General features: G+C 40.9%; 1 protein-coding gene and 1 long non-coding RNA gene across 2 annotated transcripts in view; both read left to right on the forward strand.

Moving 5' to 3' along the window:
* Positions 1-47: 47 nt before the first annotated feature.
* Positions 48-5,038, forward strand: LOC140003445 (uncharacterized). The gene is made up of 3 exons (XR_011812139.1): positions 48-511; positions 1,085-1,188; positions 4,686-5,038. It is a non-coding gene; the product is annotated as an uncharacterized lncRNA (long non-coding RNA).
* Positions 5,039-6,019: 981 nt separating this feature from the next.
* MAP2K1 (mitogen-activated protein kinase kinase 1) overlaps positions 6,020-25,137 on the forward strand; it is a 36,937-nt gene continuing 17,819 nt past the window's right edge. The window contains exons 1-3 of the mRNA XM_027465642.3: positions 6,020-6,243; positions 21,622-21,832; positions 24,001-24,147. Coding sequence (XP_027321443.2) covers positions 6,164-6,243; positions 21,622-21,832; positions 24,001-24,147 — 438 coding nt within the window. The 5' untranslated portion in view covers positions 6,020-6,163. The remainder of the gene's footprint in view (positions 6,244-21,621; positions 21,833-24,000; positions 24,148-25,137) is intronic.

The following is a 25,137-nucleotide window of genomic DNA, read 5'->3' on the forward strand; positions in this document are numbered from 1 at the left end:
TTATATATAAATACCTATATTCTGCATATATAAAGTTATTTATAGTTTTGGGAGCTATGCTGCATACGCCCAGCACTGAAATAAACCACATACCTGCTTTATAACTCATTTTGCTTTTGAGTTGTAGAGTTCTTCCACAAATCACTAGAGGGAATGGCATCAAGTTGTGCCAGGGGAGGTTCAGGTTGGAAATGAGGAAACATTTCTGCTCAGAAAGAGCAGTCAGGTGTTGGGACGGGTTGCCCAGGGAGGTGGTGGAGTCACCATCCCTGGGGGTGTTCGAGGGAAGGTTGGATGTGGTGCTTGGGGACATGGTTTAGTGGGTGATATTGGTGGTATGATGATGGGTGGACCAGACAATCTTAGAGGGCTTTTCCAGCCTTAACAGTTCTGTGATTCTATGGCCTGAGGGGCTGAGGTCCTGCTGGCCTCATGGAGCAGAAGGAGCAAAGTCAGCGACAGTGCCTTAAGGGAACTGGGTTTCTCTGGTACCTCTCCAAGTTTGACATAGGTAATGTACCTGTTAATTTAATGTATTCCATATAACACAGTAAAATCAATTGCATGTGCTTTAAATTGAAAGCATAAATGTATTACCCTTTAGTCAATATGATTTTAACTGTGTTTAAAAGATGTATTCCCAAATGCAGGAGCATCTTTTATAGTCAGGAGTACACATAATAACAGTGAACACGCTGATGGGTTTATTGGCATTCAATCAATTTTTCTGAACTTTTTAGATATGACCACTTTTCCTCAACTGTGGCACACAAAGTATGAAAAATACACACAAAGATACTCTAGTTTTTATAGATCACGTGCTGCTAATTTCCAACCCAAACACTGTAAAGATGTAGTAAAATTACTGAAAATCCAATTTCTATATAGAGAGCTCTTTATATTGGAATTAATAGTCCCTCTATATTAAAACTGTTTATCAGCAAAGGAATCAGGTTTTGCGTGTAGCCTGAATATCAAACTTACAACTATTAGTGTGACGCATCTTTTCACTTCAATTTTCTCCTTAGTATTTATTTATTTTTTTATTTTTTTAATGTGAAATAACTGTGTTTTAAATTCTTAGGTAATGGCAACTGAACTTGCTAGAGCTAACAATTTCACCATGTCAGCTGGTCGATATGAGCAGAGCTTTGTCCTGTGACAGGTGTTTTGTCTTAGCCAGAACAGGTAGGTACTGAATATTAAAAAGTGCTTTGAGAAGTATAAAAAAAATACTATCCAAGAGTTAAAGTGGAAGATCATTTACGATCTCTGTAGAGGAGTATCGTGTTATAAAACCTGTCATATTTATGCATCTGATTAATCAATATTTTTGAAGAGTGTTTAATTGGAGATTGGATTTGATGCCCTAGGTGGTTCTTTCTCCTCCTATGTTCCTAATTAAATGAAAAACATATGCCAGCAGACATTGATTATTGTTTTTTTCCCCCCAGGAAATGAATAAGCAGACACATGCTGATAAAATAATAAGCCAGAGGAGATAGAAAAAAATTAAAAAAAAAAAAAAGAAATAAAACCTTGCCTCAATTCTAGAAAATACTTCTGGTTTCCAGTTGAAGTGAAACAGAAGCATTGCTTGTTTGTTTTTGTATCGAATAGTGTTATTTCATTAGAGAAAGTGCTGAAAATTAGGATTTTTTTTTTAATTTTAAACGTCTCATTTCCTGTTTTATGTTACACATGATATATGGCAGAGAAAATCTATAAAATGGACAATTGGCTACTTCTGCGTTTGGAGGGTTTTATATTGGCAAAGCTGTTCATGCAATAAAAGTGCTCTGGATCCAGTGAGCCCTTGGCAAAGGAGGCTGTATTGGTACCAGGGTAGCTGCGTGGTGGATCAGACCTCACAGATGTAGAAATGATCAGGTATTTGTGGGTTATAACTTGTTTATAACCTAAAATTTATATTATGCAGTCATCTTAAATGATAATTTTTAAGCCGTTGGTGCACTGCTCAAGATTTCAGATAGTGTTCCAATCCAAAGTGTTTTTTTTCAATCTCTGCTTCTTGAGGAATATAAGATGTGCAAGAAAGACTGTGATCTCTGGCTGGTTGAAAGAAGGTATGTCTGTCGGCTGCCTTCTAGTCATTTCTGATCCTGTAGACCAATTTCATTCGAATTTGAATCAGGCTTCTTAAATTCCATTGCTTTTGGGACTAATTATTTCCTTAAATTGCTCTGTTAGCCACTAAATAAATTACAAAGTATTAAATCTTTCAAATAAAAATTTGCATGCATCTGTTCTGGCAATAAAATATGCATCTTTTTGTGGTGATCAAGTTTTAAAAATAGGGGTAATTCAGTAGTGCAATTAATGTATCCTATAGTCACATTTTCTTTTTCATGCAAGAAACTAGACAAAATCTGGTATGCTAGTTCCATGACGGAAAAAAGTAGTAATGAAGAAAAGCTCCTCTGATGCATTTCTGTTCACAGGGACATATTTCAGTTCTATTTATTTCCAGTGGTGCTAGAATCAATAAATCAGAATGTCTGCCTGTTCAGAAGTCATTCACAGAGATTATACCACCTTATATTTTTTCTTTATCTTTTCCTGTGGGATCCACCTCCAGAAGCACCTGTTCAGTGAGCAAAATGCAGTTCCTCCCACTGAGAATGTTTGAATTCCCAAAACATGTTTTGGTTTGGGCTGGAAAATAAGCTTGTTTTTTGGTTGCAAATCTACTGAAATTAAAGCTCTTTGTTTTACAGAAGTTTAAACCAATCTATAACAACTCTGAAACATTTCAAATGTACTCTGTAATCATATACAGGAAAATTGGTCATTCCACAGGAGTGCCTGTGGAAGACAATGATGTCAAGAGCAATCACAGAAATGGTTCCTGCAGAACCACTACACAGAAACGGTTCTGTATGGCATCAGTACAGAGACCCACGTCTTTATTTCTGTATTCAGTCAATTCAAAAATCCCCTTGTTTTGTCTGTAGGTCAAAGGGCCTTTAAAACAGGTGTGTGAATACAGTAATTTCTCCAAGATTCCACGGGACTATGTTTGCAATGCAAGTGTAACGTGCTCCAGAGGAGGGAGCTGTCTCTTAGTGTTTGGAATCTGATGGAGGGACCATGTCTGTGACTAGCACAGCTGTGAAAATAATAATTAAATCTTTTCTATTTTAAAAATGTGCAAGAAGTTGCAAACAATACAGCATCTTTGCGTAATATATAATGTACCTTGTTCATAATTTCAGTTTCCATAAAAGCATTAATGACTGCTTTGATTATTTTACTTTTGAAAATGATAGAACATTAAAATGTGGAATTGACAGTTCTTCATACAAAACATTTCCAATGTAAGTTTTGTTATGGAATTCACTCTCACTGCAGTCAGCTAGAGTGATCTATGATGCCTGCTTCTTTCCTGCTATGCTTCAGAATTCCTCCATACTGAAACCTCTGTTTTCAGTAGGTATGTCAATCATTCATCTGTTCGTGTAGATTTTCAGCTTGTAGTTTATGATGATGGAGAAAAAACAATTTTGTTACTGGGGGAAATAACAAACTACATGCAAATTCACAACATAGAACTAAAATTCTTCCTAGTTCAGTCCAAATATTTCTCTGCAGAGGAGGCTGGTGTTTCAAAGGAGTCCTTGCGTTTCCCCACACAGTTGTGTAAAGAGAAAAACAACCTCATCTACAACTCAATTTCTTCATTAGAAAAAAAAATCTGATTTTAGCATAGAAAAACTTGATACTTCTGAGTTACTCTAAATAGTAGTCATTCAATTTTACTACAGTGTCTTAATCCTGTGGCAAAAAAAAAAAAAAAAGGAAAATCATACATAATTAAACATTCTCAAGTCACTATATAAATCATGTTTTATTCTACAATAACTTCTGGTTGAATCAACTCATTGGAGTGTAAAACCTGTTAACATTTTGAAGCAGTTATTAATTTAAGTGAGGTATTCATATGCCTGCCTTGTATAGGAAAACAACTACAGCTTCAAAAAGCTTCTTCACTTGAGGCAAAAGAAACAAAACTGAGAAGCACAATGCCAGTTAGAGCAGTCAGCGCCAGGACTGCCGGAGGAACTGAGCTTTCACTCTGCCAAGTACCAAGCCGCTAACCACCGCCCTAGCACCGAGGTGCTCAGAACTAGTTCAGTTCACAGCTCTGTGGGAAATTTTGTTTACCACTGAAGCAAACTTCAGAATAACTGTAGTCTTCTCTTGTAGATCTGTCCCATTTTTTGATGGATCGGAGCACTGTATGGTGCGGGCACTTACAGTAGCAGTTGCAAGAGTTTTGCAGCTGTGTCAGAAAGCAGAAGAAATCTGCCAGTGCTTCTTGATGCATAACTTCTCCGAGTACAGGCCTTAAAAGAGTTTTCATCTCATTTCTCTGGGATTCAGACAATGAGAAATTAATCTTCCAAAGAAGCACAAACTTTACCAAACTTGTCTACAGCATCTCAGCATCAGAGGCAAGGTTTTAAGATGACTGTATCCACACAAGTCAAATACATGTAATTCCTCCGGAGTCCTATTAGCATACAAATGTCCTAGTTTTAAGCACCGCACATAAGGAATACCCAGCCAACTCTGTTGATCCAGATACTGGAATCAATATTCCATTGTTTCCTTTTGAGATCTACAAATAAATGACCAGAATCTTTTAAAATTCTCCTTCTCAGGAAGAGAACTGGCATGGAGGGATCACTGATCGTGACTGAAGAAAAGGGATTTTCATTACTGTAGAGCAATTCTGCTTATGCCAGGTGAGATCACCGATGGACAGGAGCGAGGGTGCTCAGCTCTTACCGAAGGTAAGGCTCACTGCTGCCCTGTGAGCACATCCCAGGCTGTAAATGTGGTGTGTCAGGCCAAGCTGGGCTGTTTCAGCCATTCAAGGTGCACCCACCACACCTGGCCCTGATGTTTGGAAGCAAGCTGATTTTAAAGCAAGGCAGCACTCAGCTTATATCCCCCACTCAGCTTATATCCCAAGGTGGAAGCTTTTTTTTCAGCGACAAAGTGGCTTTAGTTCTCTGGAATTTTAACCTCCTGTTTCTGTTGGTGTATTTCTCCCTGAAACAACCTGTATACAAGACGTGCTGTTCCCTCCATGGAGTAGGATTGTAGCCTTGTTCTTTGTTAGTTCAGGACTTCTATGTTTAAAACTGTTAAAAAAAATCAGCGGGTTCATAACATACAATGCCAATATACAACCTTGTCTTTATTATTATTATTACTATTCTTTTATAAAGCATAATGTCTCAGCCGTATCTCACTTCTGTGTGCCAATATATGATAGAGAGCTCCTGGAAAGTAACATTTTTGTTTTACCTTTAGGCTGCCTAAACTAATGCAATTACAAAAACCCCCAAACAGTGATGTGAGTCAGAACTTCACAGAAATGCACACAGAGAAAACCACGATCCCATTAAGCATGAAATGCCTGTGACCAAACCTGATCATTCCTAACAGCTACACAAAATAAAAGTCCAGAGAAGCGAGAGTAACACCTTTGGCCTTGTGTTTTCGTACTCGTTCTGCTCTTTATAACTCACTGTTCTCTGAGTGTAAGTTTCCTTTAAAATTTTTACTGCAGGCACTTGGTTTAGTAAAAAAAATAAATAAATGAGTAGCTGTGAGTAGCCCAAGGTGAGGTTTTGTTGTAGTTATCAATGCAGCAGTTCCCCTGTCTGGGTGCATTACGGAGGCAGATAAACAAACCAGCTGCACAAAACACGCCTTAGCACCGTGGTTTGCTCTGCGGGGAAGATGCTGGGGCTCGTTGCACAGAGCTGCTTCTCTTGGTTGCGGTGAGAGCTCTCTGAAGCTCTCAAAATTTTGGCCAAGCCCCGGAGCTGATGCGAGCCCGCTCCCCCCCCAGCCCCTCCCACCAAGTGAGGGCAGAGCGCTGTGAGGGCACAGCTCCGCGGCTTCACCCTCCGCCAGCGCGCATGCTCCTGCCTGGCCTCACCTTCCCGAGTGGGGGGGGGGAGCGGCTCGCGCAGGCGCAGTGCGGAGGAAGGGCGCGGCCTCAGCACGGGCTCCGCGCGCCGCCGGCACCAGCTCGGGGCCGCTCCGCGGGGGGGGGGGGAGGAGCGGGGGCGGCCGGGCAGCGCCTCAGGCACCGGCACCGGTTTGGGGCCGCCCGGGGGCCGCCATGCCGAAAAAAAAGCCGGGGCCGATCCAGCTGAACCCCGCGCCCGATGGCTCCGCCGTCAACGGGACCAGCGCCGCCGAGTGAGTCAGGCCCGGGGGGGGGGGTTCGCTGAGGGGCCGTTATGGGGGGGGTGCCCCTGAGGGGCGCCTCACGGGGTCAGCGGCTCCCGGAGGGTGGAGGGTGAGCGGGGGGGGTGAGGAAAGCGGGGGTAAGGTGGGGGGCGTCTGTCAGAGGGCTGGGTTATGTAATGATGGGGTGAGGGCCAGGTTCTGCCTTCCTAAGTAACGTGGGTGCAGGGAGAAGTTGTGTTGGGAGCCTTGGATTTGTAGGAAGAGTGGTGGGGTTTGTTTATCTGTCCCCTCCTCGACTTTAAGCTGATGTCAGTGAAGCTGTTTCTCGGTAACTAGTTTGTAATGCTAGGGACATCCGTGAGTGCGCTGGGAGAAGCTGTTCTTGAGTTTTCCTGGCTCTAGTATCAGCATTACACCTTATAAAATAAAGGAAGGTAAGTCGAGGCTAATCGTGGGCGTGCTTTTTTTAAAGCGTTGCTTACAAAGTAGCACTTGAGCACATGCACGGTAGTCAGGCTTCATATTGCGATGGCAGCGCCGTGAGGTGTCACAAAAGGAGCTTCCTCAGGTTAGCAGGTCTGTGTTCACCGCTCCATCTTTAGGTTAAGGTGATGGACTAGCTCCTAACAAAGGCGTGAAAAACAGATGCGTGTTGGAAGAGCGCATTCCTTTCCCTGTATGGTTACTTCACTCTTCTTGGATACATAAGCAGAGCTCTGATGTACTTATGTACTGCGCTGTCAGGATATGCAGTACAGGGCTGCACTGAGATGTACAAGTGTCAGGTTGTGAATTGTTCCGCATGTGGTGGTGTTGCCATGTTTTCAGGCAGGCTCAAACCTCATTTAACCTCAGAATATACTCGGTATCTCACAGCTCCTGCTGTGATGTTTCTAGCAAAGTCTTTTGATGACGAACTGAAGGGTGAGCTCTGTTACAAACTGTCTTGTGGCAGGGATTCCTGATTGCATAATACTCAGAACATAATCCTTAGGTACAGTTTTTGCCCTGGATCAATAGGGGAAAAGATGTTATTTTTATATTTGTCTGTATAGCACCTTACAGTTGATTTTCTTCAAGGCAGTTGTAGATAAGCTGATACAGTTTTCAGGGACCCCTCCTGCATACTGGTCTTGTTTTATGGAATAAATCTGATAGACCTATTACTTATTGTGCCACCTAAAGTTAAGCACCAAACAAGTACTGCGTTAAATACTGTGTATCTTCGATATTTCTTCATTTTAGAAACAGCGTTCATGTGAAATTGCTTAGATGACTGATATTCATTTACTTCTTGGAAACTTACAGAGAGACCTATGGGAGTGTAGAGTCTTGCTTACACCAGTGAAGAGTCTTGCTGCATTTTCTGTTTTGTATTTTATTTGGTGTATGAGACTTTTGGTATATATAGACTTTTGCTCTTTGCTATACGTTAGTCCTATACCTGGCTTTTGCCAAGAGTAGAGATGTGTAAAGCATTTTTAAAAACAGCAGCTTAGAGAAGAAGTAAATCCAGTAACCTGTTGTCCCATAAATAGCTAGAATTAATTTTTGGGATGAGGGTGTATAAATCCTCATTGTGAAAGACTTTAAGTTGCAAAGCATAGTTGCATCAGAATATCAGAATTTGGAAATGGTTTTGGAATGAAGCTGAAAACAGTCCTTTTTTTTTTTTTTTATCTTTCATCTGCAAGCTTTCTTTTTTTCTTTCCTGCTGTGTAGTTTTTCCTTCTGGTCAGTGCTTGAAATCAACTGTAGAGGTGTTTGTCAGTCTGTATACATGGTCAAGTGTTTCAAGTATGTTATGCAGCTGCAGACTACCATATTAACGCTTTCTGAAGCTTTGTTCCTGACTTAATGGAATTTTGGCTGTGTGAGTCTGCAGCTACTTATTTGCTTCCACCATACACAAACCTGTCACTTTGATGCAAATGATCCTGGCTGCTTCCCTGTTCTTTTTCAGAGAAGTGAACCTCTCAAGAGAGAATGAAAAGAGCTCGAATTATTTGGTTAAGTAACATGAAGACTGAGTGAGAGGTGATATGATTGCTCTCTGTAAATGCACGAAGGGAATTTCTTAGGCTCAAAGGCAGTGCTAGCACAAAATCAAAAAGGTACTGTTTGGCCAGCAGTGATCTTATGTTAGAAATTGGGAACTTTCTGGCTGTGGGTTAGAAGATTCTGCAACGTTCTGAACAGCCACTTACCCGTGCTAGTTTTCAAATATTGAAGCTTAATACTTCTGGGAATGGGTGCATGTGGTACTTGGACTTCGTGGCAGAAAGGAGGGGGAAAAGGCAAAACAAAAAGAAGAGGAGACTGGGTGGTTGAGGATGTCTTGCTTCCCATGCCTGTCTTGTCCTCTGTCTTCATCCTTATTTGGCCTTGGGATCAAATTGACTGGAGTGAGCAAATGCTTGTGGGGTGAGGGGTGGTGCGTTAAGAAGTGCACAGTGGAGGCTTGATCCTTGCTCGTGTTAATTATTTTTAAAAAAATCCTGTCAGTGTTATAAAGGAGAAGTAGAGCACTTGCAATTTAAATACGTGCATGCGGCCCATTCAATTCAATTTCACGCTGTTTTTCTGTGACAACAGCTTTTGTTATTTGTAGCTCGTTATATGCAGTTATTACTTCTGTAATCTGTGCAGTGTATTTTGGTGCTCTGGTGCCTTCAAATCCCTAGCTACTCAGTGGACAATAGAGAGCACGTATTACAAGATTTTTCTGTGCTGTGAACTTCACTTCTGTTTTTGACATTTCCTGCTGAGAAGTAGTTACCCAGAGCTGACCCCGTGCTGCTCTTCTTGAGCTCCTTGGTGCTTTACATCATCGGAATGAGGCTGGGATGACACTGGCCAGCTGCAGACTTAATTTCATTCTGGTACTTCTGGAACGGCACAGGTATGCACTTGCAATGATTTTGCAGAGAGAATAGGAGAAAAGTGAAAGAAACCTGAACGCAGTAAGAGGGATGTTCCTTCCCTTTTGACTGAAAGTGACAGGATAGTTCCCTGTCTTAACAGCCAAAAGGAACAAGAACAAGATCTCCACTTTCTCTTCCTCTCAAACTTAGGTTTCCATCCTTTTGAATATCTGATAGTTGTTGCTCAATTTCTAGGTTTATTTAAATCCAAATTAGACATGCAATATTAAGTAGACGCTTTGCAAAGAGGCAGGAGGGTACGTTTGAAGTTTTTGTATTACAATAAGCATTTTGTTCACATGAGAACAAAGTTACTTCCATGTCATTTTTAATTACATCTTCACAAAAGCAGTTAAGCAGAAGGAAGGGTTGCATTTATAATGAGGGAGTTATTTTGATGTAAAATGCCAGTGAAAACAAACACAGCTAGTTTTCACCTTGCTCTAGGTACTCCAGTAAATGCCAGGTCAGGTAAGGGCTATGTGTATGGTATTTACAAACCATTCCAAAACAGAACTTCCACTGTCTTGTCTTAGCAAGTATCAAAAATGCAAGTATCTAAATGTGGTCACCTTACCTGAAGTGCTGTTGACTGAGAAGGCACAAAATGCAACAGTTCTATAGCTACAGCCTTGTAGTATAAACTTACTTAAAAATTGGCCCATTTTTTATTCATCAAAACCTATCATTTATGAGTTACGCTGTGCAGTGAGTTTTGAAGTGTCCCACTGACCTCAGGATATTGGATGAAAATCTGCCAGTTAAAATTCCCATGTCCAGAAGGATACATATAGGGAAAAAAAAAAAGTAATTTAAGATCTCAGGGCATGGATTTTATGTTTGAGAGGCTGTGACTATAGAATGTCTTGGCATGTAATGTAGGCTATTTAAAAAATGCTGTTAGAAAAAGTGGAGTAAATAGTCGATACAACATCTTGTCATGGAATGCAACAATCCAATGAGCCACAAAATGAACGGAGCCTTGTAATTAGTTTTTTAGTTCATTTGTCTGTCATGGAAGAGATTACTGCTACAGTTAAGAGCGTGCATTAAAGTTTGTTGCAGCTTAAAACTTTTCATTTTAGAAGAGATGTTTTCTGATTGCGTTGCCTGTCTATCGGTTGCATGTACTAGCAGAATTGCTCTAAGCCTCGCTTTGTTACTTACTGAGTAAATAAAGACTGCTACTCTCTCTGGTACTATCATTTGAACCTTCCAGAAGTGTTTGGGACTAAAAACTTCTTAAGATGGTGTCACTTCTGTGTTGTATAAGCATTCATGTAGAAAAGGTGGTTGCAATTGAAGTCTGTTTTTTTCCCATCTGTTTAAAGAATTGCAAAATCCACAACTACTTATTTATTTTGGTAACAGCTGCTAGCTCCCAAATCAAGCCTAAGCTTCAGTCTCTGCTCCAGGAGGATGGTGCCAAGCAAGTCTCAGCTGTGATGAGGTATGATGTGAAGTGGAACGAGCAGAGCAGGACTGTGTTTTTGGTGACTGGCACTAAAGATAGTGCAAAAAAAATGTGGAAAAAACATGTGAAAGGTAAAGTTGAACATGGAATTTGTCATCTTCTAGTGTGCTATAAGGAAGTAAGTTTTTGAGAATATAAGAAGGTGCTGGCTACAAGTTTTTATCACCTTAGGGACTATATTTCTTCACAGGACGTGTCTTGAAAGAAAGTCCAAAGGCTTTCTGAACTGTTCTGAACCTAACTGTTGCCAGTGGTGGTTACGTGTGTTCTGTCTTAACTGCAGCATATTCTCATCTTAGAACTGTTCAAAGCAACGCATAATTTCTTAGAAATCGACTGGCAAAATCCAGTCATAAGCTATAATTCAGTTCTTAATGTGAGCTTTTTCTTGTCGCTTTCTGTTTATCCTGTTCAAATTGCATTAAGGAAGCCACCAAGTAGCTGGCATGACCTCTGAGTGCAGCTGCCTGCATTTGATAGTCAAAGAGTAATTTGGGAATTACACAAAAGTGGCTTGAACTTCCATTTGTATCGACATTTCCAGAAGTTGCTTGCTTGCGATGTGTCTTGCAATTTTCATTTTTTTCAGCGTCTTTCTCAAGGGAACTTCAGTTTGGGCTTCGTAGGAGTAGGTGGGGATGGGAGGTTGATTTTGTTTTTATTCACTTTTTGAGGCTTGCATTGAAAACTGGAGTGGTGGGAGGTGAGCAGCAGGATCGGTGCGCTGTTCTTGAACAGACCTCGTTCCAGCAGAATCATCCTGCACAGAGTAAATCTTCTCTGGCTCGCTTTTCTTGGATGTGATCTGAGATGAAATGACAGGAAGGTTTTCACCAAGTTGTTTGTTTTAATGCCTGCTGGATCACCGCTGCTTTTGTTGTTTTGTTTTTCTTTTCCTTTGCTTTTAGAACCAAATAGCCTCTGATGAGAGGCAGCCCCTGGATGGAATTCCTTTGACTTCAGAGGATTTCTGTGTGTGTGTCATGTTCTGGAAGATTAGGTCCTGAAATTTTATGACTGAGCTGGCAAGATTGCTATCGCATTGCATGTGTACAGGGAATTACTGTGGACCTGTAAATATTTACAAGAAAATTCAAAAAGACAGTTAATACTGAAGTAAGAGTACTGAGTCTTGTTACACACACACACATTTAGGCATAATGACTGTAATGGCAACGTACTTTAATTCTTATGATGTGGTCATTGTTCAGAAAGCATAAATCAGTTTATTAGAGTTAAATAAACCAGGCATAAAAATGTCTCATTCCAGTGGTATCACAGGTAAGGCAAGTGCTGGTGGTTAATACGGAGCCAGCAGTTGTTTTTTTTTTTTTTTCCTTTTTCTGCCCTTTACAACAGCAGTTCTGCAGATGGAATTAGAAAGGTGTGATTTCACGATTGCACACATGCAAGATCCTGCTACTTCAGAACTTCTGTCCTCCTCTTGCTCTGCCCACGTGTTCCTGAGGCTCCTTTTCTTGCATCAGCTCTTTCAGTGAGTCAGGCTTCTGTGCTGATCCAACCAAGAACTTACCCGCCAAAGAATACCAGATAAATTTTTGTGGGGCTGTCTGCTTGGGCTCATGTTAGCACTGATACAGCCCCATGGTGAACTTAAGCAGGGAGATACTACAGCTGAAAATACGCATTTTTTATTGTGATCTTTGAAGTGCATCTGTTCTGAGTGGGGTTATTCAGGAATGAATGAATGGCTGGGGGCAGAATGGGGCAGAGTCTGTGCCAAGAGCCCAAGGTTTCTCAGGATTATGAGACAGCATACCTGGAGCCTGAGATACTACAGAGAAATGCAGAGATTCAGTAATTACAACAGTTTCAGAGTAGCACATCTTTTAATTGAATAGTCTTAGATCTTTGTCTCGAGAGGACCAGATTACCTTTGAGATCTTCCAGTATTACTTAATAGTCAAAGAAGGCTTTTTCATTTAAAAAATAATAAAAGAAGGGGACTAGGCAAGCCCCATATGCAGCTGAATTCTTAGTTTGGCATAACAGCAGCGCTGCTGTTGTTAATCTGGGCAAAGAGTCTTTGCTTAAGTGCTGGCTGGGGGAAAAAAAGCCTTAAATTGTGGGAAATTTACAGGAGGTAGGAAATACATCAGCAAGCAATTTGAGTGCGTACCCACTAAATACTTCAATGTACGCGGGAGAAGCATTCTGAAATGAACTGGGGAAGAAATTGTCTGTTATGTGCAGTAAACCTAGGTGGCCCCTTTAAATTATTAAATTCTCCAGTACAAAAGCTCCCCCGTCCTCCTCCCTGTGTTACCCTTTTTACAGCTGCTGGAAGCTGCATTTGTTCTCCCGTCATTGCCCTGGGGACTGCCTGGGATTTAGCAGTTTATGGATTCCACTGCCAAAGCACAAAATCATCTCTCCAAGGAAGCAATGGTAGTTGGTAACATCAGTTTCTGGGTTGCTGAATTTTTGGGGAGGGCATTCTGTCTTCCCATGTTCCTCCTTTGTAAGGAGGCAATGGAATCTTGCTTCTCAAGGCTTGCTGATACTGTTAGGAATTGGCAAGCAGATGATTTCTGGTTTGATGTGCGTTCAATATTACTTACTCAGGCAATCTTTTATTCTTTGGAATGAGTGTGCGAGCCTTTCCGCCAGTCATTGCTCACAACAAATGAGCAAACAGGCAAGGCTAACTCACTGCTCACCATCCCTTTGCAAACATCTGCTGTTCAGCCATTGACCTGAGTCTTGTCTGAACAAGAGGAGAGTGAATTCCAGCAAACTTCTGCCTCCTGACAGCTGAGGACGTTCTCTCTCGCCTGGGTTTGTTGCCTCGCAGGCATCCAGCAGGAGGAAGTGAACAGTGGTGTCTGTCGCTGCATGACACATACAAAAGAAGTAAGAATGGAAGCAAGATTATGTTTTACTTCATTCTGAGAGCTAGAACAGAGATGTTCCAGCATTGCCACTTCGTGTGCTTCCTTGTATGAACAAGTATCTTCCTAAAAACCAGCTTGAAGGTTTCTAAAACAAACTGTTAAAACTTCCTGGTAACTCATCCTTCCTTCAATGTGTTGGGTTTTTTTGTGTGTTCACAACTGAGCATTATTCTCTGCTTTTCTAAACTTTTTTCTGTGTGGCAGGAAGATGAGTCAACAGCTTCAATGCAGAAATCTAGCAATCAGAGAATGCATTTTTTTGAGGAAGGGGAGAAATTATTCTGTTCTTATATGTGGAGATATTCTGCTGCGATGTTTGGGGTGTGTGTGTGTGTAAATATGTATTGTTAAAGCCTGTACATAAAAAGTCAAAATGATTAATTTCTTTTACTAAATGGCTCTGTTGGTAAATGTCCTGTGTTGTGCAATCGTTCTATTGCAAATTTGGGCAAAGATCACAGCATCACAGGGTGGTTTGGGTTGGAAGGACCGTAAAGCCCTCCCAGTTCCTCTCTGATCGTGGACAGGGACACCTCCCTCTAGACCAGGTTGATCAAAACCCCATCCAACCTGCCCTGGATAGATACAAGCCTTCTGTTTGTGGTTTTCTCTGGATCCCAGCTGTGGCTCTCTGTATGCAGTTACCTGAGTATCCAGGCAGTGCTCTTTGCCTGTCCCTGATGTCTCAACTGCAACTTTTGACAGTTTCTGTTCTGGGCTCCCTGCTCGGCTCTTGCAATTGAAGCTGCTCAGTTCTAACCTTGGCCTTTACAGGCCCTGTAAACAGATAAAGTAACTTCACCTTTTTATTATAGTGTTTCCCTGAAGCCGTGCCCTTGCCACAGAAGGAAGTTGTGAAGATATGGATTTCATGGCTGTTGCCCATATTTATCCCTTTTTATCATTAAATTCAATTTGGAGTTCAGAGAGTTAAAACAGTTGAAAACCAGGGATTGTTTAAATCCACATGTATCGGCTGACTAGACTTCAGTAAGATCTTTGTGCTCTGTGTTGTGTTTTGAATGCCCAACAAGTAAGCTGGGCTCCGTGAGGTTGTCCCTTGGTGTTGCAGACCTAGTGGTGCCCGGGGAAACGGGCGGCAAGAGCACCAGTGTTTGGGAGAGGAGCATCCAGGACTTGGATTTCCAGTTCTGGAGACTCAGTTCTTAGGATTTGCAGGGTTTATGTGTAACAAACTATGGATGCACTACTGCAGCAATCGTTGAGGAAACCTAGTAACTGAGCAAAGCAGTGTTTGTGTAGCTTAGCCACAGCATTAAATATGTGAAAGGGGCGCCTGGGCCTTGCTGGCAGCTGCTGCCACGTGGGACAAAGGGCTGTAACCCAAAGCGGAGGCTGGGAACAGCTGCAGAAGGAGCTGGGAGGAAAAGGCACCCAGGGCAGGAAGCTGATGGCTGTCCCTTGGTGCTGCCATCCACCTGTGGCTTTTTTTTTCCTTTGCTGAACTCAGTCTTCAATTCAAACATTATTTGGGAATAAAAAACTGTGCAAAGTTTAATGGCACACTGGTTGGGCTAAAGCAAAGGAGGAAAGAATTCTCAAGCAAATATTCCTGCCTAACAGATCAGCCTACAAGGAGTTATTTATGTTGTGTCATTTCTTGGATGTTTGAATTCTTACCATATTTTCATCTTTAAAACATACCCCGTTCTGCTTCAGGAAAAATGGGAATAGAAATGTTGGGTGTAATTGGTCTGGCAGGACACTTTCAGACAGGAAAAAATACATTTCTAGCGTTTTGTTTTATTTATCTTTTCCTAAGAAATAGACGTTAGCCAGAATCATCTGCCTCTTGCTCTTACTGGGTAGTTCTTTTCTGGTAGCATTAAATATCAAAATGTGCCCTACTGGGTCTGCTCCAACCTGAAAGAGGAACGGTATGGTGTGTTAAAAGTGGTGCTAGAAAGGAGCAAGTGTGCTGGGCAGTCATATAAGCGCTTCCTTTAGTGGGACGTGTATGGAGGACCTCTGACACACTGCAGGAAGTGAAAACTAAGTGGGAGTTGAAAAACGGTGTCCTTTTTTCCAAGTGAGAATCCTTTGCACCTGGAGTGAGTTCAGATCTTGCTGAATTGTTTTAAGTGCAAGTTTTATGAGGCTGTGCTGGAGTCAGCCCAGAGACGGAGACACCTGTCCTGTTAGCTGCGAGACTGCTCACGTTGCTTGTTCCGTGTTATTCTCTGAGCTGTTCTTTGTTAAAGTTAAATAATAAAACTGCCTTATTGCCCAGGTTTAGCACAGTCATGCAAAATAGTAGTGTCTTCTCAAAGCTGCAAAATGCCTTCATCTTCTTCGTACTTTGTTTCAGCTCCCTGATTGAGGCTGTTCATGGAAATAATGTAGTGAGCTGCCTACTTCTGCTTTAAACTGACAGCTGTGTAGGCTTGGGGAAAGTGTTACTGTCACTATGCTGGAAAACAGCCCCCATGCTTGTATCCTCGTATGACAGTAGATCTGAAAGTGAATGTATGTCTTTGTGCTTTCACTTGTGCTAATTGTTCAGCTTGCAAAACTGATAGTAATAACTCCGAGCAGCTTTGTGACAAGGTACTGGCAAAGATGGCATTGGATTTTTTTTTTTTAATTTCCTCTACCGTTTTTTTTTTTATGTTTCTGAAGTAGACTTCAGGGTTAAGTATAGCTTTAATATAGATTTTAGGGTTAAATGTGTGGCTAGTTAACGCAGCATCCAGTCCAGTAGTAACTAGGGGCACTGCTGTGCCTGCACTCCCATTGTCGTCACCCTCCTGTACTATTTCTAAGCATTCATGTGGCCATTGTCAGGATGCGAGATCCTGGGACAGGTGAGACAACGCATAAACTCTGAGATCAGCTTCCTTCTATGGACCTGAGGTGGTCCTGAGGCTTAAAGCTCCAAGTATCCCATGCAGTGATCCTGCTTGGAAGAGCTTTCCAACCTCTGGCTTTACAGCAGCTGGCTGTGCACATGTGGGTTCAGATGCAGGATGTCAGATTGCAGCTGGCCTCGAAAGTGGGAATTTGGTGAGGTGTAAATGGGCAGGAGCAGAACTTCTCCCCACACACCAGAGGATGGTTGTTGAGTCAAGAAGATGGCTGTGTTTGGCAGGAGTCTGCTTTAAGTTCTGCTCTGTGTCTTTATACTTCGGAGGCCACAGCAGTGCTGCACAGCTGTCAGTGAACTTCCTCGAGTGCAGAAGGGAAGAAGCAATGCTGACTTACAGGAGGGCTCCTACCCGATCAAGTGTGGGCGGAGGCAGCCCCACCTCCACAACACCTGCAGCCTGGTGCTGCCCTGGGAGGAGACAACAACAAACCTCCCTCAGAAAACCTCCGCTGAATGCGATGTGTGGCTTTGTTGCTTTTGATCTGGAAAAGAGAGATTGTGTAATAGTTGCACCTGAAGTCCAGTGGTCCACTTTGTAGAGTGGCATTGCCTGCTGGCTCCACAGCAGATTTGTCCGTTTCTGCCAGCCGATCGAGAAGATATTTATCGAACGTGGTCTGTGAAATTACGCTGTGTCTTTAATGAGTGGGGACAACGGCACTGACCTCCCTGCTGCTTCATTCAGATGATCACGTTACAAAAGCTGGATTCTTTCCCTAGCGCAGGATGTTTAGTGTGTGCTTGGCTTTAAAACTGCTAGTAATAAATTGAAGGATAACCTGTTGCTTTAGGGTAGTGCTTGGAACAGCGAAGGGCTGAGGTGGTTTGATGATTTCCTGCTGTGATGGAGCTCTGGCAGAGGCTTAGCTTTATGACAGTGAAAAAACAACTCCAAGACTGCAGAAGGTAATGGTGATGAATTTTAATAGGAATCTTTGTCTTTTTGAGTAAGTTTTATGTAAGATTAAGTAACTACTAGTGCTGCTTCTGGAGGCAGATACAGGCACGCCAGTGTGCTGCTGCTTTTAGCTCCCAAACTTCCTTAATGTTTTCATGGTGTCCTACTGTAGAAGTGGTGTGTGTTCCCCCTTCTGTATTTGTCTGTGTTTTAGTTTGTAAAACTTTATGCAGTGACTTGTTCATTACTTACCCATCTGTTTCTGGATGTTCTTTGCTCTGTAGCATTGTTGTGATGCTTTTACACAGGGAAGGTCCGGACACTGAGCATAGTTCCTGGCTGGGAGTAGGACTCCTGCAGAAGCTTGAGTTTGAAACTAAAGCTACATAAATTCTGCTTGCTTGAAGAACTGGAACTAGATTAATGCCATCTTTTTCAATGCTACAAATATTTTCTATTTATCTATTTACATTTGAAATTGATTAATATCTAGTGCTTCAAGCAAAGGACCAGAATGAAAAAATTAAATTCTGCTTTGCTATTTGTCATTCAGTTATCATAAAGGTAACTGCAGATGTTATTTAGTTACATACTGAACAGCAGATCTGACAATGTCTTTGGGTTAACTACTTCTGCAGGAAATTTTCAGATTGATTTACTTCACAGTTAAAGAATTGGTCCTGAAAAATTCAAGTGAGATCTGAACTTATTTGCTGTTACTGTCCTGAATGTCAGCGCAAGTAGTGGAGGTTCTGCCATTAGAGCTTAGAACATTCTGGTGACTTTGGTCTGAAGCTCTGGTTGGTTCTGTATTGATGTCAGGAAGTTTGAGGTTTTGCCTCTCTAGAGGATTAGGTCTGGCCTCAGTTGGGACCAAAGATTTTTTACTTTAATTTTTATTTTGCTACTGTGGTCACATTCTAGATAAATGGAGAAATCTGATGTGCTGAAATTCATGACGCCAATGCTTTTCCTTCTGTGAAAGCCTTTGGAGTCCTCTGACTGGTGCTTGTTTGAACAAGGACACCGAAAGTAATTTGTGCTTTCAAGCAAGGAAACACTTGTGCTGGAAGTGCAAAGTTTGAGATCAAAACAAACGGTGTAAAAAGTAGTTTTATGCAGATATGCAGTAATCACATCTGTGTTATCCTAATGCAATCTTAGCAAGTTGTCATCTTTGGTGCTAAAGCTTCAGCATGACTGAGTTTTTGTTTCATCACACTAGCTTGTTTGTCTGCTCCAGGTCATGTGCGCAAGCGTCTCTGTGTTGTCTCCAAGCCCTGAAAGCCTCTTCTGCTTCAGAGAAAAAACTCAATAGTTGTTTTCTTCAAAATGGAGCAAGAAAAGCTATGCTGTGTTCTGTCGCTGTGCCTCTAGTTCCTTTATCTTTCCAAATGAGCAGCCCTATCTTCTTCAGTAATCTCTAAAAGGACAGCAAGCTCAGTGTTCCTTCTCTGGAATTTCTAAGTGAAGCTGGGGACCGCTAGCTGCTGTGGCACACTGGATTTTTCAAAGGAAACTGAAATTCCCTGGTAAGGTCAGTTAGGTGCTGAGCTCTTGCCAGTTTGGTCGTGACTTCTTTAAAGCAGTGATACAGAAGAAAATGTCTGTGCAAAAGTAGCATTCGATAAAACTGCTTTATTAATTTGATTTTGTTTTTCATAGGCTGTATTTTCTGGTCACATGTAAGTGCAGGCTTAAAGCAGCTACAAAGTACGATGTAAAAGATTTTATGTAGTGGGCATGCACTATAAAGTTGCTAAGGTTCTGATATGAAGAAATATTTGGAGGAATAGGATCTTTAAGTGGCCCCAAAAATATCAGAGGTCTGTTCTCCATTTCTACTGATTGCAGAGGTTTCTACAGAATAGAAAAATGACCTGTAGGTGTGAACAGAATAAAAAAATGACCCCCAAAAAAGTACAACGTATGGCTCAACAAAAAATAATGATGTGTATCTTGCAAGTGCATGTCAAAAGCCTACAAGAGCAAGCAGCTGGCACGTTCCCTGCCCTGCAAGATGCCGAGCAGAGCTTGTGGGGAGTACCGGCAGGGTTTGTCAGTGCACGTCCTCTGAAAAACACCAGTTTTGTGTTCTCACATCAGCAATCTTCTAGGGCAAAATACGGAGCTTGAGTCCATCATTCATTGTGCTGGGGTTTATTGTAGGACACTAAGGGGTACTGAACTTCACTCCCATTTTTATCTTGGGGTCATACTGTAAGAAAAGCAACTTCAGTTCTTTGTAAAAGCGTATGTTACTTCGGCTTTAGGCTGGGGCTTGTTGGTTTTACTGGGCACATCTGGAAAACGGTATCCAGTGATAGGTTTTCTATTTTAGAAATCAGATCTCAAAAATGTCTCTTTATGGTTCATCTTCACAAGAGTCTGTAAGTCAGATTAACTTGAATGTTCTAACAAGTTGTGCTTATCTACAAAGGAAAACTTTGTGGATGCTCCAGAATGTTTGTCCTATGGTTATACACTGATATGACTATACTGGTATAAAGCAACGGACGAGAACAGAAATAAAGGTGTGCTGCTTCTCGTAGGATAGCCTGGAAATGCAGTATCCTGCTCTATTTGTACAGAATGAAGTTATTTTTGTTCCGAAAATATTATCTAAGAGAGACTTGGTGTAACTACATTAGACAGTGTATGTCGGATTTTACTATGTAAAACTCCTCTGCTTTTGAGCAGCATTCCCAGATGGCATTTGCCCAGGGCAAATATTTTTGTGGAGCTTGCTTTGTTCTTGTTCTTTTTCGTTCTTTTTGACATGCAAATAGACATTATTTTCTCATCATTGTTTGGTAATCTTAGGCCTGGAGTGTTTAAATGTCAAAATAACTGAACACAACTCACCTTTCCATCAAAGGTCTCGTTCTGTTTCCCTTACTAAGCTCTTCTACCTGTTACTGCTTCCCAAGCTAGCTTCAGTAAGCATCCCATCGAACACATTTAAACTGCTAAATGTAGTAGGAGCTTGGGATTGCTTGAATTTAGAGATTGTTTAGCAGAGAAGAGTTGTGCATATTTGAGATTTCTTTATTTGCCTTAATTAAACCTTAGACACATTCAAACCAAGATTGTTGTCCTGGCTGGAAGCGCAGGCTCTCATTAACAAGGTAAGGGCTTCATCCTGTGATTCTGGCCTCCTGTTGGGTCTGTGGACTATCAGTCACTGCTCCTTGGAGTCAGCCGTGAGTCCTCTGAGCTGACCAGTGCCTGCCTGGGCATCCAGGGGATGCGTCTCTGTGCAGCACGAGTTGTAAGTGGATGTTTATGAAGTGACAGATAGATAGAAACAGTTTTCTTGGTTACTGGTGAATTTTAATCCTTTTTTTTTTTAATTGGAAGTGGTATAGGCTCTGCAGAAGTAGATTCTGTTCCTCAAGTTTTTCATCCTAGCAGCACTGTAATCCATGGGAACGTTGCATTAAATTTGGCTAAGCAAAACAGATATTTGCTCCTGTAGAAACTGACTGTTGTAGCTGGAAGCAGGAAATTTTAAACGAGCATTTAAGCTTTCACATTACCGAGATGAAGTGTTTTCACAGGATCTGAAGTTAAACTGTCAAAAAAAAAAAAGAACTCCCAGAAAACCAAATCCCTGTCTATGGTCTTAAATTTAACTTCTCTTTAGAGTCTTGTATTTCTGTTTTGGTAGTAATCAATGACATTAAGCCTAGATTTCTGATAGATGTACTTTTTTTTTTAAATAACTTTGGTCTGTTTCCTATCCTACTTAAAGAGTCACGTTTCCGGTGGCAATCTATGCATGTTTGTGTTTGGTAACTTTTTATTAATATCTAAGTGGATTATTAGTAATATAATTGTGTGAAAGTCAGTGGTTGAAACACACGCTCTGTAGGAAATTACAACACGATCCTGGAAAACGTGGAACTAAAAATAGCTGGGAGACTTGTGCTATGATTCACGAGGTCTCTGATCGTGAATGCTGAGTCATTAAACCCACTCCTGTAGATACCAAACCTCAACATGCATGAGTTCGGACAGAACCTCAGAGATGGGGAAATGGTATCAATCTGCTTGTGTTTGTCACTGTTTTATCTGGGGGAAAAAATACTGTTTACTTAAAACAGAGATCCAATAATACGTCTCTCATGGGTATGACTGTATGGGTCTGCTTCATCTAGATAATTTACATAGGTGCAAAACTGTCGTGCATTTAATCCCTGACCTCAGTCATCTCTTGCTCTTCCTCTTGCAACACTGCTGAGCAAGCTCAACCAGCTGAATTGAGTTATTCTTTCTCTATTCTACAGGACAAATTTGGAAGCACTTCAGAAGAAGCTGGAAGAACTAGAGTTGGATGAACAGCAACGAAAGCGCCTCGAAGCTTTCCTTACCCAGAAACAAAAAGTTGGAGAGCTGAAGGATGATGACTTTGAGAAGATCAGTGAGCTGGGAGCAGGAAATGGCGGTGTGGTATTCAAAGTATCTCACAAGCCTTCTGGTCTTATAATGGCAAGAAAGGTGAGTGCCTCAAAAACAAGAACTTGTGGATAACTTTTATTGAGGAGGCTCTCTGAAGTATTTGGAGAAATAAGTGATGTTGACACAAAAGACTGCTTAATGCCACCTTTCCAAAAAGTAGGAAGGGTTGTGCTTGCTGATTCTACACTTCCAATTTTTCAGAAAATGTTCCACCTGTTAACAACGAAAGGATAAATATTATTCCCCCTTCTCATTATTCCTCCCTTCCCCCCATATTGACAAATACAGTCTTTTCAGCTGTTTATGTATCTTTCAGAGAAAATTAGGCTAATTAAGTAGAAGGTCTTAAAAGTTACTGTAAGATGTATGTTAGGGTAAGTGACAGTATTTTGTGTTCTGGGCTGTAAGTCTAGAGAAATAGAAAAAGTATGCCCTGTTGTAAGATCTTCCTTCTCAGCTGCAAACCAGAAAAGGGCCTCTAGGTGCTCCTGGATACTAGAAAAAATGAGAGCTTTAAGAACAAGGGAATGTGTTGGAGTGCGGTGACATCTCCTGTTCCCAGTTTCTTCATGGGATGCAGGTGGTTCCTGTGTGAAACGGCGTCTCTCCTTCAGGGGAGACTGGATTTCAGTGATTCAGGTTTATGCTTTGCAACCTATAGCAGCTGTGACCTAGCTTATAAGAACTGTGTTTAACTTAACCATCCTGGTATTTTAATTCTCATCTTGTATACAAGAACAGCTATCGCTTTATCTCAAAATCCCTGGGAATAAAATACAGTTACGGAAATGCATCTACAGTACGATTTGTGTTTGGGCTCCTCATGTCTGTTCCTTCCAGGAGTGAAGTTCCTTGCGCAGGAGGCAGAGTTCAGGCATACATCAATGTGCTGCAGTGGATCAGAAAGCTGGCAGGCTACCTGAGCTCATGAGAAACAGTTTCTCCTTTGAGAGGATTTGCCAGTGCCATTATTACACTGCACTCAAAATTTCTATTTTTTTTCAACTGAGGAGCTGAAGAAATCACTGAAAGCCTTTGAAGAAGTGTGCGCTGTCATCTTCAACAAAATAGAGGAGAACATGCACACGCTGACTTTAATAACCATGCTCAGTATAGCAACAGTTTGGGGAAAGGTGTTGAAAAGTGCCAACTTTCAAGGGAGTGAGAATTATGAAACATACAAGTTGCTGAGGCTTATTTGAACTAAATAATTTACTTGATTTTTCATGTACTGCGAGTTTAACAGGAATTTTTACCCCAATTCATTAATATTTAATGCAACTGAGATGTTTGAACTGCGTTTTTTTCACGTATTGACTTCCTGTCATAATCAGAACTTGAAATTTTGATAAGATTTTTTTTTTTTCCCTTTCACATTGGGGAAGTATACGTTCTTTTCTGTTTTGTAATAAATTTTGCTTCAGAGTTTCTTCTGGTAAAATTTTCCATTGAAGGCAAAAATATGTAGGACTTGGTATGTTGATATTACTCCTGTAGCTTTTAGATATGAAAATCTATCCCCTTAAAAGTTTATGTATGAAAATAGCATCCCATTGATAAACTTACTGCATCGCTGTCTGGACTTCCTTGTAACATTTTTGCGATGCTATGAGATTTTGTTACTGATCTGTCATTAAACTGAAAAGGTTAGTGTCTGTTACTTACATTGACAGTAGCTTTAATAGGTTAACAGCTGTTACTCATTAACACCTTTAACTAAAATAGAAATTTAGCTGTTTTTAATGAGAAATTTTTAAAGGGGTTTGTCGATCGTCTTGCTCAGAAACGGTGTGGAGATGACATACTTGAGTAATAATGAAGAACATCTGTTGGTTTATATAATAAATGAGTCTATTTTAGGGATAGATTCTACTTCACTTTTTCTCCTAAATCTAGCATCTTTCATAAGTACTGATGTTTTGCCCTACTATATTATAGTGTTTTGCCCTTCCCTTTGCTACTAAGACAATAAGAAGGAATTATTTTACAATTAAGTCATAGAATAGTTGTGGTTGGAAGGGGCTCCACGAGGTCGTGTAGTCACCTCCTGCTCAAAGCAGTCAGCTGCAAGAGCAGAGCTGCTCAGGGCCTTATCCAGAAGGGTTTGAAACTCTCTGAAGGTGGAGAGTGCCCAACTTCTGAACAACCTGTTCCTTCTGCAAGGCCCTGTGCCCCTAGGAAAACAATAAAAATGGTTTATTTTACAGCTAATTCATCTAGAGATCAAGCCAGCTATTCGCAACCAGATCATTCGTGAGCTACAAGTTCTACATGAGTGCAACTCTCCATACATTGTGGGCTTTTACGGAGCTTTTTACAGTGATGGAGAAATCAGCATTTGCATGGAACACATGGTAAGTGCGTTCAAATCTCCTAGCTTGAAGTTACTAACAGATCATTAATGCAAAACCTGGCTGTCACCGGGACTTAAGTTAGCAATGTGGACTTCTCTGTGTGAATAAGGAATCTGAAACTGTTTCAGATTCCTGATTTCATGTGTATCCATGATGCTTTATGTATTTTAAAATATTCACCTGATCTTGCTATTCACTTGTTCTGGTTCGTTCTTGTTTTTATGCAGTACTAAGAGCACATGGATCAGACCACATTGACTGATTGGGATGACAGCTGTGTGGCCCTCATTAGCTATGATAATGAGAATGTAATTCATTGTGATTTAGACAGATCTATATTTTGTCTCCTTTCAAACTTTACAAAATCGCAGGCATAAAGATTACTGCACAGGCAGTGAACAAACCTAGAAGGAACTTCAACAACTTTCTTAATACCAAAAATATTTTTAACTGTGTTTCATTTTAATAGAAAAGTACACATTCTTCTCGACATCTGTTTGCCTTTCTATTACCATATGGAGCCAAACACTAAAAGTAAATTTTCTGTAATTAAAGGTCAGTGAATCTTTTTCCTCACTTGCTTAGTAGAGGAAGTTTTTAACAACATGCAATACAATAAATCTAAGACTATTTTTTTCACTTGACAAAAGTCTTTCTTTGGAGAGAAATCTTATTTTCTTGAGAAAGTTTTAATGCTTCTCTGGTCTTCTCTTATGGAAATTTTTAGAACAAATTGATGGTTGCCTAGGAACAAGTGATCATGATCCAGTTTTTAAACATGTGCAAGCTGAATAGAAAGTGTGCATACTCCTAAAATACAAATGACTATTGGGAATTATACAGAAGTTAGTTCGTCAAAATTGAAAACAGTCATGAAAAATGAGACGAAAATAGATTTTAAAAATGACTGTCTGGGCATTGTTTAGGAATACATTGTTAAATGCCACAGAAGTGCACATCTGTCGTTTCTAAAAGACAGATGGCAGTGAT

This window comes from Anas platyrhynchos, chromosome 11 (genome assembly GCF_047663525.1).
Source record: "Anas platyrhynchos isolate ZD024472 breed Pekin duck chromosome 11, IASCAAS_PekinDuck_T2T, whole genome shotgun sequence".
Lineage (NCBI taxonomy): Eukaryota > Metazoa > Chordata > Aves > Anseriformes > Anatidae > Anas > Anas platyrhynchos.